The sequence below is a fragment of the Chelonia mydas genome, chromosome 4, assembly GCF_015237465.2.
Source record: "Chelonia mydas isolate rCheMyd1 chromosome 4, rCheMyd1.pri.v2, whole genome shotgun sequence".
NCBI lineage: Eukaryota > Metazoa > Chordata > Testudines > Cheloniidae > Chelonia > Chelonia mydas.
Genome location: NC_057852.1, coordinates 97,188,094 through 97,206,211, shown reverse-complemented (window position 1 = coordinate 97,206,211; position 18,118 = coordinate 97,188,094). Strand labels below are relative to the sequence as shown.

Sequence of the window (18,118 nt, the reverse complement as noted above, 5' to 3'; positions counted from 1 at the left end):
TCATGGTGTAATTCTAGGTACCTCTGTTGTACACATATCCAGTTAGAGTAAGCAGCTGTTTCATTTCAGCATTGATAAAGAACTGTGCGCCTCTGGCACAGTCTCAATTTCACTGTTTTCACACATATCTCTTCCCTGATAACTGCTTCAAGGACACACATTTCTTGGAATTAAATATTCATCCACAAGATGATTCAAGTACACAAGTGAGTGGATGTGCAGAGTCCACTTTTCTGAAAATTGCTTTCTTAATAACTCTTCTATTCATCAAATCAGCTTATTAAGAAATGGGCATTTTCTGCAAACCAAGATGGTTTTTCAAATCACAATACTTAAGCAGTTATCCTTAGCCTGGATTCTCCAGTGTGGATGAGAGTAAAGAGAGGCAGCTGCAGGGAGCTGGTTGCAGCTCTGTGATCTTCTGCTACTTCCCACTCCAAAGCAAGTTAGAACAGCAGGGCTGATGTAAAGTCCCACGAAAGCTTATGCCCAAATAAATTTATTAGGCCATGTCTACACTACGAAAGTACTCCGATTTTACAGAAGTCGATTTTTGGGAACAGATTATATAAAGTCGAGTGCATGCGTCCACACTAAGCACATTAATTCGGCGTCCACAGTACCATGGCAAGCATCGACATTCCGAGCGGTGCACTGTGGGTAGTTATCCCACAGTTCCTGCAGTCCCCGCTGCCCACTGGAATTCTGGGCTGAGCTCCCAAAGCCTGATTGGACCAAAAATTTGTCACGGGTGGTTATGGATAAATGTTATCAGTCAACCCTCCCTCCCTCCGTGAAAGCAACAGCAGACAATCATTTCGCTCCCTTTTGCCTGGATTGCCTGAGCAGATGCCATAACACAGCAAGCATGGAGCCCGTTCAGTTCACCGCAGCAGTTATGACCATTGTAAACACCTTGTGCATTATTGTGCAGTTTATGCAGAACAAGCACCTGAAAAACCAGGTGAGGAGGCAATGGAAGCGTGGTGATGAGGACATGAACACAGATTTCTCTAAAACCGCGGTCCCCAGCAATTTGGAGATCATGGTGTTACTGGGGCAGGCTCATGCCGTGGAACGCCGATTCTGGGCCCGGGAAACAAGCACAGAGTGGTGAGACCGCATAGTGTTGCAGGTTTGGGATGATTCCCAGTGGCTGTGAAACTTTCGCATGTAAAAGGGCACTTTCATGGAACTTTGTGACTTGCTTTCCCCTGCGCTGAAGCGCAAGAATACCAAAATGAGAGCAGCCCTCACAGTTCACAAGCAAGTGGCAATAGCCCTGTGGAAGCTTGCAAGGCCAGACAGCTACCGGTCAGTCAGTAATCAAGTTGGAGTGGGCAAATCCACTGTGGGGGTTGCTGTGATGCAAGTAGTCAACACAATCATTGAGCCACTGCTATCAAAGGTAGTGACTCTGGGAAATATGCAAGTCATACTAGATGCCTTTGCTGCAATGGGATTCCCTAACTGTGGTGGGGCTATAGACGGAATTCATATCCTTATCTTGGGACCGGACCACCAGGGCAGCCAGTACATAAACGGCAAGTGGTACTTTTCAGTGGTGCTGCAAGCACTGGTGGATCACAAGGGACGTTTCACCAAGATCAACGTGGGACGGCCGGGAAAGGTTCATGACGCTCGCGTCTTCAGGAACTCTGGTCTGTTTAAATGGCCGCAGGAAGGGATTTACTTCCCAGACCAGAAAATAACTGTTGGGGATGTTGAAATGCCTATAGTTATCCTTGAGGACCCAGCCTACCCCTTAATGCCCTGGCTTATGAAGCCGTACACAGGCACCCTGGACAGTAGTCATGAGCTGTTCAACTATAGGCTGAGCAAGTGCAGAATGGTGGTAGAGTGTGCATTTGGATGTTTAAAGGGTTGCTGGCGCAGTTTACTGACTCGCTCAGACCTCAGCGAAACCAGTATTCCCATTGTTATTGCTGTTTGCTGTGTACTCCACAATCTCTGTGAGAGTAAGGGGGAGACATTTATGGCGGGGTGGAAGGTTAATGCAAATTGCCTGGCCGCTGAATATGTGCAGCCAGACACCAGGGCGGTTAGAAGAGCACTGCAGGAAGCGCCGCGCATCAGAGAAGCTTTGAAAACCAGTTTCATGACTGACCAGGGTATTGTGTGACACTTCTGTTTGTTCCTCCCCCTTCCTCCTTGATGAAAATCTGCCCCCTTGGTTGCCTCTAAATTCCCTGTAAACCACCCGCCCTCCCCCCTTTGATCACAGCTTGCTTGCAAAGGAAATAAAGTCACTATCATTTAAAAAACATGTATTCTTTATTAATTGATTATAAAAATAGGGAGATAACTCACAAGGTAGCCTGGGTGGGGAGTGAGACGAGGGTAGGAGGGAAGGAAAAGGCCACTTTAAAACTTGTTGAATGACAGCCTTCTGTTGCTTGGGCTGTCCACTGGGGTGGAGTGGTTGGGTGCCCGGAGCCTCCCCGCCCCCATGTTCTTGGGCATCTGGATGAGGAGGCTATGGAACTTGGGGAGGAGGGAGGGCGGTTAAACAGGGGCTACAGCAGCAGTCTGTGATCCTGCTGCCGTTCATGAACATCCACCAGACGCCGGAGCATGTCCGTTTGATCCTGCAGTAGCCCCAGCGTTGCCTCATGCCTCCTCTGATCTTCCTGCCGCCACCTCTCCTCACGTTCATCGGCCCCTTTCCTGTACTCTGCTATTGTGTCCCTCCTCACATTCTGCTGAGCTCTGTCAGTGCCGGACGACTGCATGAGCTCAGAGGACATTTCATCGCACGTGCATTTTTTTCGCCGCCTTATCTGAGAGAGCCTTTGGGACGGAGGAGGGAGGCTTGAAACATTTGCAGCTCCTGGAAGAAAAAAAGGGAGTGAAGTATTTAAAAAGATACATTTTACAGAACAATGGCTATACTCTTTCACGGTGAACAACATTATTCACATTACGTAGCACATGTGATTTTGGTACAAGGTCACATTTTGCATCTTATATTGAGTGCCTGCGGCTTTGGTGTTAGAGATCACACATGCAGTGCCGGGCATCAGAGTTCGGCTTGTAGGCTGCCATGGTAAGCCATAGTCTTTCGGCTTCTGCAACCTTCATAACAGCAGTACCCTCCTCTCCCATACCAAGCAAAGCACGTTGAGTTGGCCATTTAGTGCTGCGGTTTTCCTGTTAACGTGCAGCAGCAGAAACCAAACTAACCCCCCCATCCAGTTCTCTGGGATGATTGCTTTACCCCTCCCCCCACCGCGTGGCTGGTATCAGGGAAGATCCCTGCTAGCCAAACGCGAACAGCTCAGCGCCAATGCCCCCCTTCCCCCCCCCAACCGCGTGGCTAACTGCGGGGAGGATTTCTTTTCAGCCACAGGCAAACAGCCCAGTAGGAACGGCCACCTCTGAATGTCCCTTTAATTAAATTCCCTTATTTCAACCAGGTTACCATGAACAATATCACTCTCCTGAGGACAACACAGAGATAAAGAATGGATGTTGCTTGATTGCCAGCAAACACCAAGACCATACGCTGCCAAGCTTTGTCATGCAATGATACCATATTACTTGCTACGAGCATGGTGTGGTAAAGTGTCCTACCATGAATAAGGCTGCTCTCCCCAGAAACGTTCTGCAAAGGGTTTTAGAGTACCTCCAGGAGAGCTTCATGGAGATGTCCCTGGAGGATTTCCGCTCCATCCCCAGACACGTTAACAGACTTTTCCAGTAGCTGTACTGGCCACGAATGCATCCCAAGTCCTCAGGGCTACTTAATCATTAAAAAATGCTTGCTTTTATAACATGTATTATATTTTAAAAGGTACACTCACCAGAGGTCCCTTCTCCAGCTTCGTTGAGCTGGGAGAGTATTTCAGTCAGGGTGATAAAAAGATCCTGGCTGTTGGGGAGAACGGTGTGCTGTGTGCTCTCCTCAAGCTCGTCCTCCTCCTCCTCATCTTCCCCATCCGCAAAATCCTCAGGCATGGCGGAGAGTACCCCATCATCGGAGTCCACGGACAGGGGTGGGGTAGTGGTGGCGCGCCCCCGCCCCCCCAGAATTGCATGCAGCTCAGCGTAGAAGCGGCAAGTCTGGGGCTCTGTCCCGGAGCGTCCGTTTAATTCTTTGGTTTTCTGGTACACTTGTCTGAGCTCTTTAAGTTTCATGCGGTACTGTGTTGCGTCCCTGCTGTAGCCTCTGTCCCTCATGGCCTCGGAGATTTTTTGAAATGTTTTGGCATTTTGTCATTTGGAACATAGTTCTGATAGCACGATTCCTCTCCCCATACAGCGATCAGATCCAGTACCTCCCGTTCGGTCCATGCTGGAGCTCTTTTTCGATTCTGGGACTGCATGGTCACCTGTGCTGATGAGCTTGCCTGGCCAAACAGGAAATGAGATTGAAAAGTTCCCAGGGCTTTTCCTGTACACCTGGCCAGGGCATCCAAGTTCAGAGTGCTGTCCAGAGCGGTCACAATGGTGCACTGTGCAATAGCTCCCGGAGGCCAATACCTTCGAATTGGTCCACACTAACCCTAATTCGAAGCGGTGATATCGATTTCAGCACTAATCCCCTCGTTGGGGAGGAGTACAGAAATCGGTTTTAAGAGCCCTTTATGTTGAAAAAAATGGCTTTGTTGTGTGGATGGGTGCAGGGTTAATTCGATTTAACGCTGCTAAATCTGACTTAAACTCATAGTGTAGACCAGGCCTTAGCCTCTAAGGTGGCACAAGTACTCCTCTTTTTTTTGCTGATACAGACTAACACGGCTACCACTCTGAGACCTTACACCAGTTGAAGATGAGTCATAGGCGAGCTGTGATCCATCATGTCTCTCTACCAGAACACTCCTCCTTTCTCTTACACTGGTGGAGGAGGAGCTGCTGGCACAAGAGGAGTTTCCACTGGCAGAGAATCTCCTACAGAAGGGAAATTCTCCAATAGCTGTTCCTGGCTGTTCAAGCAGCACACAGCTCTCTTAGCGGACTAGAGATGCCAACCCTACCACTCTTTGCAACTTGCAGCTTTTGGGGTTATTCTTAGACTGTAAAAGAGCTCCTGGATATAACAAAATATGAACTGCAAGAAAAAGCAGAGGTGTGTTTCAGAGTTCCAAACTGGGTTAGTATAAGCAGAGGGTGGCATAAAAATGCAGCAGATAATATGCTCAATTTGTGCTACTAGAAACCATGTTCTAAGCACAATGCACCACGCTAAGAGTGCACGCTTTTCTAAAGCTGGAACTGCGTTTAAGCTGAATTTATGCATTGTTTCATTAATTCTGTTCCTGGCTCTGTAGTATCAGGGCCTAAATTTGTTGTTTCTTCTTTAAATACTCCATTTTCAAATGATATGCCAACCTTTGTGTGCAACTCTGCTTTTTCAGTTACCTCCTGTTTTGGCGATTGATACACACATTAATATTTGCCTACGCTGACTTCACCTGTTTAAATTACCACAGTATTCAACATAAATAAAATGCTTTTAAGCACGTCTTCTTATATATAGGACCTGTTAGTGACTGGATCTTGCAAGGGCACTTGGTGGAGTGGAAAAGAGAAATCACCTTCTCTCCAGATACAGTTACAGTGTCTGAGCTGTCCTGTGTACAGGGACTGCTTTCTGTGCAGAGGTTGAAATCATACCAAAAGGGGCAGAGAGGAGTTTCTGCCAGGCAGTACTTCTCCTCCACAGCTGGTCAGCAGCGCTGGCCAGGTACAGAGAGAAGCACACTCCACCATCCTAAGGATGGATGTACAGAATGCACTCTCCCTGGATGCCAGGGGCCAGCCCGCACCTCTGTGGGGGGGCTGCGCAGGACTCCACAATATCTAGGGATGGCTTTGACTGCACCCCACCACCAGGGCAGGGTTTTCCTTATCACACACAACTAAACTCAGAATGATTAGACATTAGAGATGCCACTTTTAAAGTATTTGTGAAGAACTTGTAGGAATTTGATGCTAGGCAGTTGTATGTTTTGCATAGACTTCTGAGTATCATTCATGAGTAATTCTGGATATATTTTTAAAATATTGCCTCTAATGTTGATGGGAGGGTGGGTGGGTTGTATGTATATGATTGATATCATCAGCTTAGCTCATTTCAAAACTTTCTTTCCTAAGTAGAAGTACAGTAACTCCTCACTTAAAGTTGTCCTGGTTAATGTTGTTACGTTGCTGATCAATTAGGGAACATGCTCATTTAAAGTTGCACAATTCTCCGTTATAACGTTGTTTGGAAGCCGCCTGCTTTGTCCACTGCTTGCAGGAAGAGCAGCCCGTTGGAGCTAGCTGGTGGGGGCTTGGAACCAGGGTGGACCGGCAGCCCCCCTACCAGCTCCCCTAAGTTCCCTGTGCGGCAGCTGCCCAGCAGGCTATCAGTTGCCAGGCAGTTTAACTGTCCCTCCCCACACTGCCATGTGTTGCTTCTACCCTCTGCCTTGGAGTTGCTCCTGGGAGCCTCCTGCTTGGTGTGCAAGGAGGGCAGGGAACGGGGGGGGCTAATGTCAGGGGGTCCCCCTCCCCCCCAGGGCTAGCTCTAGGCACCAGCAAAACAAGCAGGTGCTTGGGGCGGCACATTTCTAGGGGCGGCATTCCGGCACCGGCCATGCTGCCCCTAGAAATGTGCCCCTGCCACCCCAGCTCGCCTCCACTCCGCCTCCGCCTGCTCCCCTGAGCGCACCGCTGGCGCTCTGCTTCTCTCTCCTCCCTCCCAGCCTGTTCGTGCGGCAAGCCTGGGAGGGAGGGAGGAGAAGCCGAGCAGCAGCGCACTCGGGGGAGGTGGTGGTGCGGAGGCGAACTGGGGCGGGGAGTGGTTCCTATAGCCCCCCCCCAGTACTTCCTGCGCTCCCCCCCACCCTCACTCACCTCTGCTATGCCTGCTCCTCTGAACGCACTGCCTCTCCCTCACCTGAGAGGGAGGGGGGAGAAGCGGAGCGGCGGCATGTTCAGGGGAGCAGGCGGAGCGGAGGTGATCTAGGGTGAGGGGTTGGAGAGGGAGCCGCAGGAAGCAATGGGGAGGGGGGGAAATGCAGCATGCCCGGGGGAGGAGGCGGGGCCAGGGATTTGGGGAAGGGGTTGGGAAGGGGCGGAGTTGGGGCAGGGGTGGGGGGGCATGAAAAAAAAGCGGGGGCAGCCCAAATTTTTTTTTGCTTGGGGCAGCAAAAATCCTAGAGCTGGCTCTGCCCCCCACTTCTCCACAGAGCCAGGGCTGGGGTGTGGGGGGGGGAGGAGGAGGGAGAACGACACATCAGGGCTCAGGACGGAGGGAGCTTGCTTGCAGCAGCTGCTGTCTCAACTTGCTAATCTACTTAAAAGGATTAAGGTGGGGTGAGTGTACTTAAAGGGACAATGCACGTGTCGCTCTCTCTCTCACACGCACACACTCACACACGGTGTATGTCTCTGTCTCTCTCTGCCATGCTGTCCTCCCCTCCCTCCATTCATGCTGCCTTGTAGAGTGTGAGGCTACGTTAACAACAATGAGTTAACCCTTGAGGGCTCAGCCAATTGCTAGTTCATGATTTAGCAGTAAGGCATTCCCTGGGAAAATATCCCACCCTCTTCCATCCTCTGACTTCACCACCTCAATCAAGCTTAACAATCATCATTGCTGTGTATAGTATTAAATTGTTTAAAACTTTTACTGTGTATTTGTGAGTGTATATATATAATATATAGTCTTTTGTCTGGCAAAAAGGATTCTCCTGGAACCTAACCCTCTTCCCCCCCAATTTACATTAATTCTTATGGGGAAATTGGATTCGCTTAACATCATTTTGCTTAAAGTAGCATTTTCAGGAACATAACTACAACGTTAAGGGAGGAGTTACTGTGGTTTACTTTCAAATGTTTATTTTTCATTGGTGATACTGCATTCTGATTCAATGTTGTAGCCAACATGGAAGATATGAAATCATTTGAAAATATAGCTCCCATTTATTACAAAATTATTATGCATATTGGAAGAAATACTTAATACATAAGTAAATTTTCCTTCAAAAGCTAAGTGTGTTCTGGTTTGGGCACCAGCAATAGGAGAACTGTAAGATACTTCTGAAGGCGACTGTTAGATCCTTCACAGAGTTACCTCTTCCATCTACCTCAGGGTTTCTCAGGCCCATAACCCTGACATCTAGGAAAAAATATGTAAACCACATAGGTTTCCAATTTTATTAACTAAACTAAATAAATAAGCAAAAGTGTAAACAAGTCAGATTAGAATAAAGTGGGTTAATATAAAATTAATCTAATTATCAGGTTAACTAAACCATATCAGATAGAAAATTTAGTAACTGCCTGTACATAGTTCTTTGTAAAGTTGTTAAACTGAATTTATAGTGTTTTCTGCTGCTATCAGTTTGAACACACAACAACAAAACTTTGAGGTTCTGCATTATAAAGAAAAAGCAGCCTCACTGTATACATATACTGGCTATAGATATAGAAAACTAATTGCTTTCCATGTTGGCTTGGTGTAATAATTAGTGTGTACCCAAAGTGCTATTTCATTTTGCTAGCTGAAAGGCAAAGAATTTTTTTTTTAAAAAGGGCTTCTGCACTTTTTCACTTCATGGTGTATAAGCACCTGAAAGGCTTTTCACAAGACTTCTTTCTGCCTTTTTTTTATCTTTAGAAATATCAGGAATGTTAAGTTTAGTCTTTCCTGATTTTACTGGAAGACCTCTGGAAGATCTTGGAGATGTTTATTGTGATCTCTAACACCTTAATAGTGGGAGTGAGGGTGCTACATCTTTAACAAAGGCTACATTTCCCCCAAAAAATGACTGGTCATGGAAATTTAATGTGTTAACAAAAAAGGGTTTAAAACTGATTAAATAGTCCTTCCCCTTTCACTTGCTTAACTTTCACTTTCTTGGCTCTTGTAATATCATTTCACTAGTTCTTCTGTATAAACAGGACCTGAATGTCTAGTATAAAAATTTTTAAAAATAAAAATAGAAGTTCTTCCTTTCCATCCCCTGAAAAAAAAAGCAAAGCACCCCCCCCCTCAAAAAAATAAAATAAAAAGCTTTTCAGACCTTTAAATAGTTAAGAGTTAATGCAGTGGAAGTTCAGTTGCCTATTTTTAAGCATTTCTCCATTCTCTTCTTTCTAGGTCTGCTATTGGTAATGGGACCTTCGGAGACATGAAAGGTATCTTGCCTTCTTTTTTCTGAACTTGACAAAATCAACATCATGTGGACAAAATAAAACAGAACGGAAACTTGTTCTGAATAACAGAATGCCAAAGAAAAGGAAAAATCCAGGTGTGAGTCCCTCCAGGAAGATCATGGATTCAGAGAGAATGGCTGCTTCTGGTGAAGGACTGGTACCACCTCCAGGAGATGTGTCGGTGTCACGAGCAATTTACAGTGTCAATAAGGAAGAGCTCTTCAACAATATGTCAGAAATGTTTTCTGGCCTGGATCCTAGTGTAGTTTATATGGTGCTGTCTGAATGTGATTTTAAAGGTAAATAAAATGTTTATTATGTTAACAGTTGGATTTCATAGGGAAATTCTGCTCTCAGATAGGCAGTGCAGCTCCCACGGACTTCAGCAGTATTTTAAGAGGTCAGAATTTAACTTTTAATGAATACATGAGTGTGATGGGGGTGTTCACCACACATTAGCCCTGGAGGGGTTAATATAGGCAAGAGGCCAATTAGCCATTGGCTGCTCCTGAAGAGGAGCTAGGATGTGATGAGGTTTAACTGGGGATGAAGCTTACCTGGACAGAAGCAGGTGGGGCTTTTGTAAAGCCAGGAAGCTGGTAACAGATTGCAGTGAGGAAGCCTACAGTCATGCTCTCTGATACAAGGGAGCAGAGTAGGAGCCTGTACTAGGAGTTCACTGGGGTTTTCGGTTTTGGGTTTTTGTTTGTACCACAGTGGAGAAGGTGGTGACAGCTCTGGTGTAAGCCACGGGGGCTCAGTAGGAGGCAAACCGGGCTCAGGCGATGGCGCAACAGTAGTCCATGAGGCTACAGCAGGAAACCAACCAATTATTAATGGGCAAGGCGACCCAAGATCAAGTCCTCCTGCAGGAGATAGTGGACCAGCTGAAGATCCTCACCACCCAGGCCCAGGGGTCTGACAGGACGTGAACCCTGAGGGCCACCGGTTGTCTGCCAAAGATGATGGCAGAGTATTACATAGAGGCATATCTCCTCTCATTTGAAAGGACTGCTTAGCGTGAGGCGTGGCCCCAGGAGCAGAGGGCCAGCATTCTCACCCCTTTTTTGTGTGGAGAGGCCCAGAAGGCCTACTTTGATCTGCCCACCGAGGATGCCACTGACTATTCCCGGCTGAGGGCAGAGATCCTAACATGATCAGGGGTGACAGCAGCGGTATGGGCCCAGAGAGTCCAGGAGTGGAAATACAGGGAGAACAAACCTCTGAGGTCCCAACTATTCGACCTCATAGACCTTGCTCGGAAGTGGTTATGGCCCGAAGCGTGCAGCCTGGAGGAGATTTTGGAGACTTTGGTCATGGACCATTACATGCAGGGACTGCCGCCAGATCTCCGCAGATAGGTATGCCAGAATGATCCGTCCACCTACGACGAAGTGATCACATTGGTGGAAAGACGGATGACAGCCAGGGAATTGACCCAACTACCCAAGGAAGGCCCCTCACGAAGCAAACACTTGACCCCAACCCTGGAGGGTCAGGCGGCCAAACCCCCAGGGAGTCCTAAGTGGAAGAAGAGGAAGACTGAAAACCAGCCGGGAACCCAGAAGGAAGGGAAAGACCCGCGGGGGGGACCCTGGGACTAAACCCCCTAACCCATGTGATAGGGGAGTGACTAGAAGCAATTATAAGTGTTACGGGTGCGGGGAGTTGGGGCACATAATGGCCCAATGCCCCAATGTTGTAGAGCCCATGCAGTGTAACCTGTGGGACGGGGCAGACCCATGCAGCCTACTCAATATTGTAGGGGTTGCAGTCACCCCACATAAATATACAAGGCAGGTAAAGTTGAATGTGGTAGAAACCATGGCACTCATAGACTTGGGGAGTGCTATCACCCTAATATCGGGTAAATTAGTGAAGCGCAGCCCGTTAATGCAAGCTAAGCATATGGGGGTAACCTGTGTCCAGGGGACTGTTACTTGCTACCCCATCAGACCAGTGAAAATTGAAATTCAGGGAAATGTCACCGGGGTGAAAGCAGGGGTAGTCCCAAACCTCCCATACTCATAGGTATGAGATTTCCCCGGGTTTGGAAACTTGCTCCCACCGGAGGGATTGGAGGGAGGGGAGCTCCCGAACTTCGGGAGGCTTCCACGGCAGAATGTCACCTCCCATTTTTCGCAGAAATGTCCCAGGAACTATTCCCTGTCCCGGGAAAAGGCAGGACAAGGGAGCAGAGTAGGAGCCTGTACTAGGAGTGTAGGAAACATTCCAGGGAAGGAGCAGTAAGGGCTGAGAGAATAGACTTGAACTGCTGGTTCAAGGGTCCTTGGATTGGAACCCAGTGCAGAGAGCAGGCTTGGATTCCCCTACAAGCCACTGTGGGAGTGGCACAGTCAGTGCAATGGCTATGAAGACTGCTTGAGACTGTGTGGAGAGTTACTGGTGAGACCTTGGAAAGGGAGACAATTGTGACTTGGCCGGAGGGCTAAGCAATGAAGGAGATGAACTGCAGCTCCTGACCAGTGAGAGAGGGGCCACAGAGCGAGTGACTGGCAATAGGCTGAGCAACTGCCAGATGGGGCATGGACGGTGATGAGCTAATTCCCCAGATGAGCCACAAGGAGACTCTACCGAGTGGCGAGTAGCAAACACCCCGTTACAATGAGTCATAATACTTAGGAATTTTATAGCACTTCCCATTAGTGACCAGATAGCAAGTGTGAAAAATTAGGACAATTAGGGGTAAGAGGCACATATATTACACAACGCCCGGAATATCGGGATTGTCCCTATAAAATTGGGACATCTGGTCCCCCTACTTCCCATGTCAGATTCTCAGATTCGTAACGTTTTTGTGATGTTGGTAAGTAATAATATGTTTTACTTAATGAAGTTAGGTGGCTTGCTGTAAGCCATACAGCAAGACAGTGATTGGGAAGAGAACCCTGCTTTCCTGACTGACATTTCTGAGCTTTAACTTCTACACAAGATTGTCCCACATTCTGTATGGGTGTATGTTACATATCAATTTCTTGTGATTTTACTAGGAATACCCACCAAGGGAATTGTCATTTGCCATAATTTTGTTAGATATGTAAAGTGTAACGGTTGCATGTTTTATTCAAAAGAATCTATCCACAAAGATAATCCTTTAAAAATAAAAACCAATAACACCCATCCCCCCGCAGGCCACTTGTGTGACTAACTGAAGGAAGCATGCTTCATAAACAATATGTTAGCAAAGAAACTGGATTTTAGACCAATTATTTGAAGTATTGAAGATTTCCCTTTGCTTGTCTTTAAGTCTGCTCTGTTTGTGCGTATGTGTGAGAGTACGTGTGCATGTGTGGTTTTTTTTTAAAACAACTCCAGTATCTTTCCTGTCCTTCAATATACTCCTTGTTGTGTTTCTCTATACACATTTTGGCTGGATGTGCTTTTCAGATAGGCCTGGCCAAGTATTCTGAGGGAGCAAATAAGATGGAAGGGGGAGAGAAGATAGTTCACAAGAAAAAGTCTGTTTCTCTTCTCAGTAGATTCATTGTGTCATCTTTGGCATGGAGGGGTGGTTTTTGACTATATTTTGTTATCTTCCTCCTGTGAACAGATTCAAAAAGGGAAACTTATCACTATCACTTTTTTATGGAGTGGTAGTTGTGTAATAAACAAGGAGGAAAGGCTAGCCAGATTCTCTAAATTAAAGAGAAGATCTACCTAGCTGTGCTGAAAGAGCTGGACTTTAGGAAACACCCCCCCCCCCCTTTTTTTTTTAGTGTGCAATTTCTTTCTACATAGTTCTTTGGAATAAACTGGTAAGTTCCAGCTTATTTGAGTCATCTGGAGACTCCCATGCCCCCTCCCCCGCTTTTTTTTTGTCATTAATGCTTTTAACTAGCCCTGACTATAACAAAGAAAAGTTTCTGTGCCTGTCTTTTTTTTAATTTGTACTGCTACAATTCTCCTTTTAGTGATTATTTCAATTTATTTAACCCTATTCTCCTGTGTAGTACAGACTAGAAACAAGTATTCCAGTTAATCAATCTGTGTAATCTTTTCCGTTGTACCCAGAGTTAAACTTAGCTTCACGGTTTATTTACTTTTTTGCATATTATGGTGGTGTATTACAGTGTGTGCAGATTCAGTTGGGTCTTGTCCCCGGTGAGCAACATTTGTTGTAAGGTAGGAGGAAAATATGTTAGCAAATGAATCGGTAAATTTTCTGTTTACTATCTCTGAAATTCAGGGTTTGTTATGAATAATATTTCTTGAATTATAGATTGTAAAAATTTATTTAAATTGGATTAAAATTAGGCTGTATTGCCTACCATGATCATTTTCTTTGATTTATTTTCTTTATCTTATTTAACAGTTGAAAATGCTATGGATTGTCTCCTAGAACTTTCCACAGCTACTAAGGGAGTAGCATCTTCAAAAGTCTCAGGTTTTGATTCAATAGCATCATCTCTGTCTCTCGTTAACCAGCAAAGCTCTGTTTCAAATGAGATAGTGGGCGAAAGTTGTGCAAAAGAAGATATTGTGAACTTTAAAGAAGAATCAGTAAAGATCCCATCACCTGATATTCAGCTGACTGAAGAGCTAGATTCCTTGATACAAACTGCTTTTGAGAAATACAGTCTGAGAGACAAATTGTATGATTCCACAAATGACAAAATCACAGGAAAGCAGCCTATGACATCTGACCAGAGTAATTCTAATGGCATTAATGAGTTTCCTGAGAGTGAAAAATCCAGTTTAGGGTTTAATGTCCTGTTTTCTCTGCAGCAAGCAGAGACAGAGAATGAGAAATTTGAAAACTTCTCATCTATGTTAATCTCAGAGGGTCGCAAATCTTCTCAGCCAGCTGTAAGTAAATCTAGCATTCAGACAAAGGATAGTTCATCAGTTGACATGGACATTTTTGCACAAGTATCAGTAAGCTCTAGTCTGCCAGAAATTGATACTGACAATGCTCCAGAAGTCATTAAACCAGCGAACTTGGAAGTGGCTTGTGGAAATCGTAATCAATCGCAGAATATTGTTTCAGACCATGGAAGTTTGTTTGATGCGTCTAGTCATTTTTTCCAGGGATTTGTAGAAGCTGGTACAACAGCTAGTGGAAATTCCAGCTCAAAATACCTTGAACAACAGGAAGGTGTAATGGCTGTGTGTAGTGGCCAAAAAAGCATTTCTCTCCCTGAAGTGTCTGAATCTCTTGAAGGATCCAGTTTCAAATTGCCACAGCTTGTAGATGTTCCGCAGGGAAGGAATTTACATTTTTCTCCACCACCACAGCAATCTCCACAGCCTCCTTGGAATCCAATGGCTCCTGTGTTTTATCCATCAAGTGGAAGTCACAGCTTTGTAACTCCAGTAGCTATCAGTCCGGGACAATGCAGACCTCTTGCAGACTACAGGACGCATGGCAAAGGAATGCCTTTTCCTCCTCCAGTGGTTTCACATGTCTGGGATAGCAACGCTTCTCCAAAGGTATGGGGAAATCAAGATGGAATCCAAAAAATGAACCTCTCTCAAGTACACCAACCACCTGTTTGTCCAGTGATGAGGAAAAAGACACATCTTGTAGGTCAAGTACTTGTTCTTCTCAGAGGGGTTCCAGGATCAGGAAAATCTTTTTTGGCAAGGTAGAACATTTATATTATGTATTTATAAGAGAAATCACTTAACACAGTGGTCCCCAAACTGAGGTGGGTGGAGGAATGTTTGGTGGGGACGTGGTGGGTCCCAGGCCAGCCCTCACAGGGGGTGTGGAGGGAGTGCCACCCAGGCCCGCTCTGACCCCCAGCTCCACTCTGGCCCCAGCCAGAGGTCTGGCCTTGGTCATCGGCTGTAGCTCCCAGCCGCGGACCTGCTCTCAGTTGCAGCCCCTGGCTCACAGCCCTGACCGGAGCCCTGTGCCCTGCTCCCAGTTAAGGCCCCAGCTTCAGCGCTGGTCCCACTCCTGACCACGACCCCCAGCTCTGACTGTGGCCTGGCCCTGTCTCCTGACCGTGGCTCCCAGAGTGGCACAGACAAAAAAGTTTGGGGACTACTGACTTAACAGTATTATTGTAGGATTTATTAACAAGAGAAAGCAACAACAAAAAATAGTTTTCTGGTGTTTGCAAATGGCCTCATTTAAGGCCCAATTCATCATCATGTCCACGCTGCACTCAGACATAGTGGACACTGGTAACTGCAGGGAGCTGAGCCAGTTGCATCTCCCTGATCCTTGGCCAGCTGTTGCTGGTGGAGGTTAGAACAATTGGGGGCTACTCTAATGTCTGTCACTGGTGCGAACTCCATAATGGAGCTTATGCGAGCAGAGGATCAGGTTTAATACAGCTCAGCTCCAACTTGCCCCTCCTGTCCCTGCACCACTTCTGACATGCCCACACCTCCACATGCCATCAAGGATGGGTTTAGCTGGGAATATGTCAGGTCTGACAGGTTTATAATTGTTGACATTCCCCCTGGCAGAATTCTGCGGAAATCTCTGGCCTGTTTAAGTTCACTTTAAATCAAATGAGTAGTGCATAGTGAACTTGAGAATCCAGCCCTTTGTTTTCTGGGGAACTCCCAGAAAGCTTTTTGATAGTTAGACTTTTAATATACATATAGTAATCAATTTTAGACTTCTGTAGATGTGTCATACTGCTAGTTATGCAAAGAAAACTTTGTGTGGGACTGTTGATGCAGAAGCATATCATTATATACAGATATTTATTTTTCTGTTAGGTTCTATTATTAGGTATTTTTTGAAATTATATTTTTCCCCTTGCATTTTTTCTATCAAGTTAGTCTTTAATTTCTTTTCTCTTATTCTGTAGTATGAATTCTTGAAGTGTCTTTCACACTCTTCTTAGATATGTTTTTACTCCAAACTATTATCAATTTCTTTCAATTACTGTAACTGTCCCCTTCCATTAAAAATATTTGAGGGTCCTGTCATCCCCAGCACAATACTCTCGTGCACAGGATACTTGGGATACATGAGCTGCATGCTCATTCTTCCAGCAGGGCATGGGGTTCCGCCCCTCCACTGCTGCCTAGAAGGAATAGGGGCATTCTGCTTCCAAAACCTCTGAGTTCCTAGGGTTTGCAGAAGTATTGGACGATCAACATGGAGGCTTTTTCCTTCTCTACCCCATCCTATTCTTCCCTCCAAAACCTCCCCTCTGCTCCTCAGCAGAAGGAACTGGAGGAGCCACATAGCTAGGGTGTTTCCCAGTAGCTGCTTTCATAGAGACCAAATGCCTATAACCTCCCCATTAGAGGGTGACAGTTGTATTGTCACCTACCCTCTTCCTGGGGCTGAACCTTCCTTCAGATGCATTTGCTCCCTGTGCCCCTGGGAATGAATCAAGAAGTGTGTGCAGGAGTCAGTAAACCTGTCACTGAGACACATCTGCTACTGGTTTGGAGGGTGTACGCCAGGTTTGTGGTGTCCACAGGTGGATAAACCATGTATAGCACTCTGCACATGGCACAAAGAGAAATTTTGAAGGCGCCTAAAGCACACTCTCTTTTTCACAGAAAGTGCTAGAGGATCTTTAATATCCATTAAGAGAAGACAAAACTTCAGTTTGAAAGGTCTTGTTCAAAAAATCTGTACACAGTAGACTCCATGAATCTTAATTTTTCTGCAGTGGAAGAAAGTAAGGTTGAGGCAACCCTACTTGCTAGGAATGAAAACTGGTTTTTAGAACCTGAGGTTTAGATCACTAAGCCATTCTCTGTTGTATATCTTATGTAAACCCAAAAGGAGTTAATATTTGTTTCACATATATTGTTGATAAAAGGAGACAAAAATTGGGAAAATGTATTGTTTTATCTTTGTGATATTTCACAGGACTTTGCTTGAGGATAACCCAAGTGGAATCATTCTTAGTACTGATGATTACTTTTACAAAAATGGACAATATCAGTATGATGCAAATTGCTTAGGAGAAGCACATGAGTGGAACAGGAAACGAGGTAAGAACTGTATAGGGGATTAGCTCAACTGCTTTGCGGATTGCTTAAAACTATTATAAAAGCAGGCTTTCCTGTAGTTGTACCACGGGATGAGCTTTAATCCCCTTTTAGAGGTATACATTTTAAATAATATTGGCAAAAATAGGATCCTAGACTCCAGAATGGCCTAATGTGCTGTTTGCTAACAAATGTCCAATTCAGCACTGAAGGATTATTTTCTCCTGGAATTATATCAGGGTATATATGTTGCATTAGGTTCTACTTATTGAGTGGTAATCTGTGCTAGCTCTCAGGAGGATTCCGTCCAAGATTAAGATCAATAATCATTATTTGCACTCAGATGCTATCCATGACAGTGGATGTGTTACATATATGGCATCTATCCAGATCTTTTCCCTGCCTTTGAACTAATGTTCCTTATAGAGCACTACATTGACAAAAATTAGGAAACAACCAAAAATAGAGGAAACCAGTAAACAGCGATTTTCACCAACAAAAGATTTTTTTCTGTTTCTCCTCCTGAAACTCTTCACTAAGCAATTATTTTCAAGCTTTTATGTGCTAAATTTTAAATATGATATTTTTGCAGGCGTGTTCTAAACCTATTCAAAAAATGGATTTATAGGAAAAGTACACACTTAACAGCAACTCTGGTTGTGTAGGCTACTTTAATACTGACTTCTGTTGTTTTTTTTTAAAGCAACTGATAAACATTTTGTTATTGTGTGTAAAAACTACACAATTTTTTTTTTATTTTTCATATTTTATACAGTTTACAGAGTGGACTTTTCTTAAGACTGTTATAAGGCCAAGAATTTTGTATGCAACAAAGAAGTCCACTTGAAGGTGATCATGTAGTTTTTAGTATAATTTACTGATTAGTCATATTGGTGTATTATACATCTGCATTTCCATTTCTTTATTATCATACATATATTTTTTCAATGTGTGCAATACAATGTAATTGCAGGTTTTTATATTTGGAGGGTGGTGAATTTAAATAAAATATGTG

General features: G+C 45.1%; 1 protein-coding gene across 9 annotated transcripts in view; it reads left to right on the top strand.

Annotated features, from left to right (window-relative positions):
* Positions 1-18,118, top strand: part of N4BP2 (NEDD4 binding protein 2) — a 76,320-nt gene that overhangs the window by 21,403 nt on the left and 36,799 nt on the right. For all 9 annotated transcript variants that reach the window (XR_006290138.1, XM_037897906.2, XM_037897904.1 and 6 more), the window contains 3 exons: positions 9,113-9,467; positions 13,502-14,774; positions 16,982-17,106. Coding sequence is in view for 8 of the 9 variants with exons in the window: in XM_037897906.2 (XP_037753834.1) it covers positions 9,239-9,467; positions 13,502-14,774; positions 16,982-17,106 (1,627 nt within the window). In the remaining variant the exon portion in view is untranslated. The remainder of the gene's footprint in view (positions 1-9,112; positions 9,468-13,501; positions 14,775-16,981; positions 17,107-18,118) is intronic.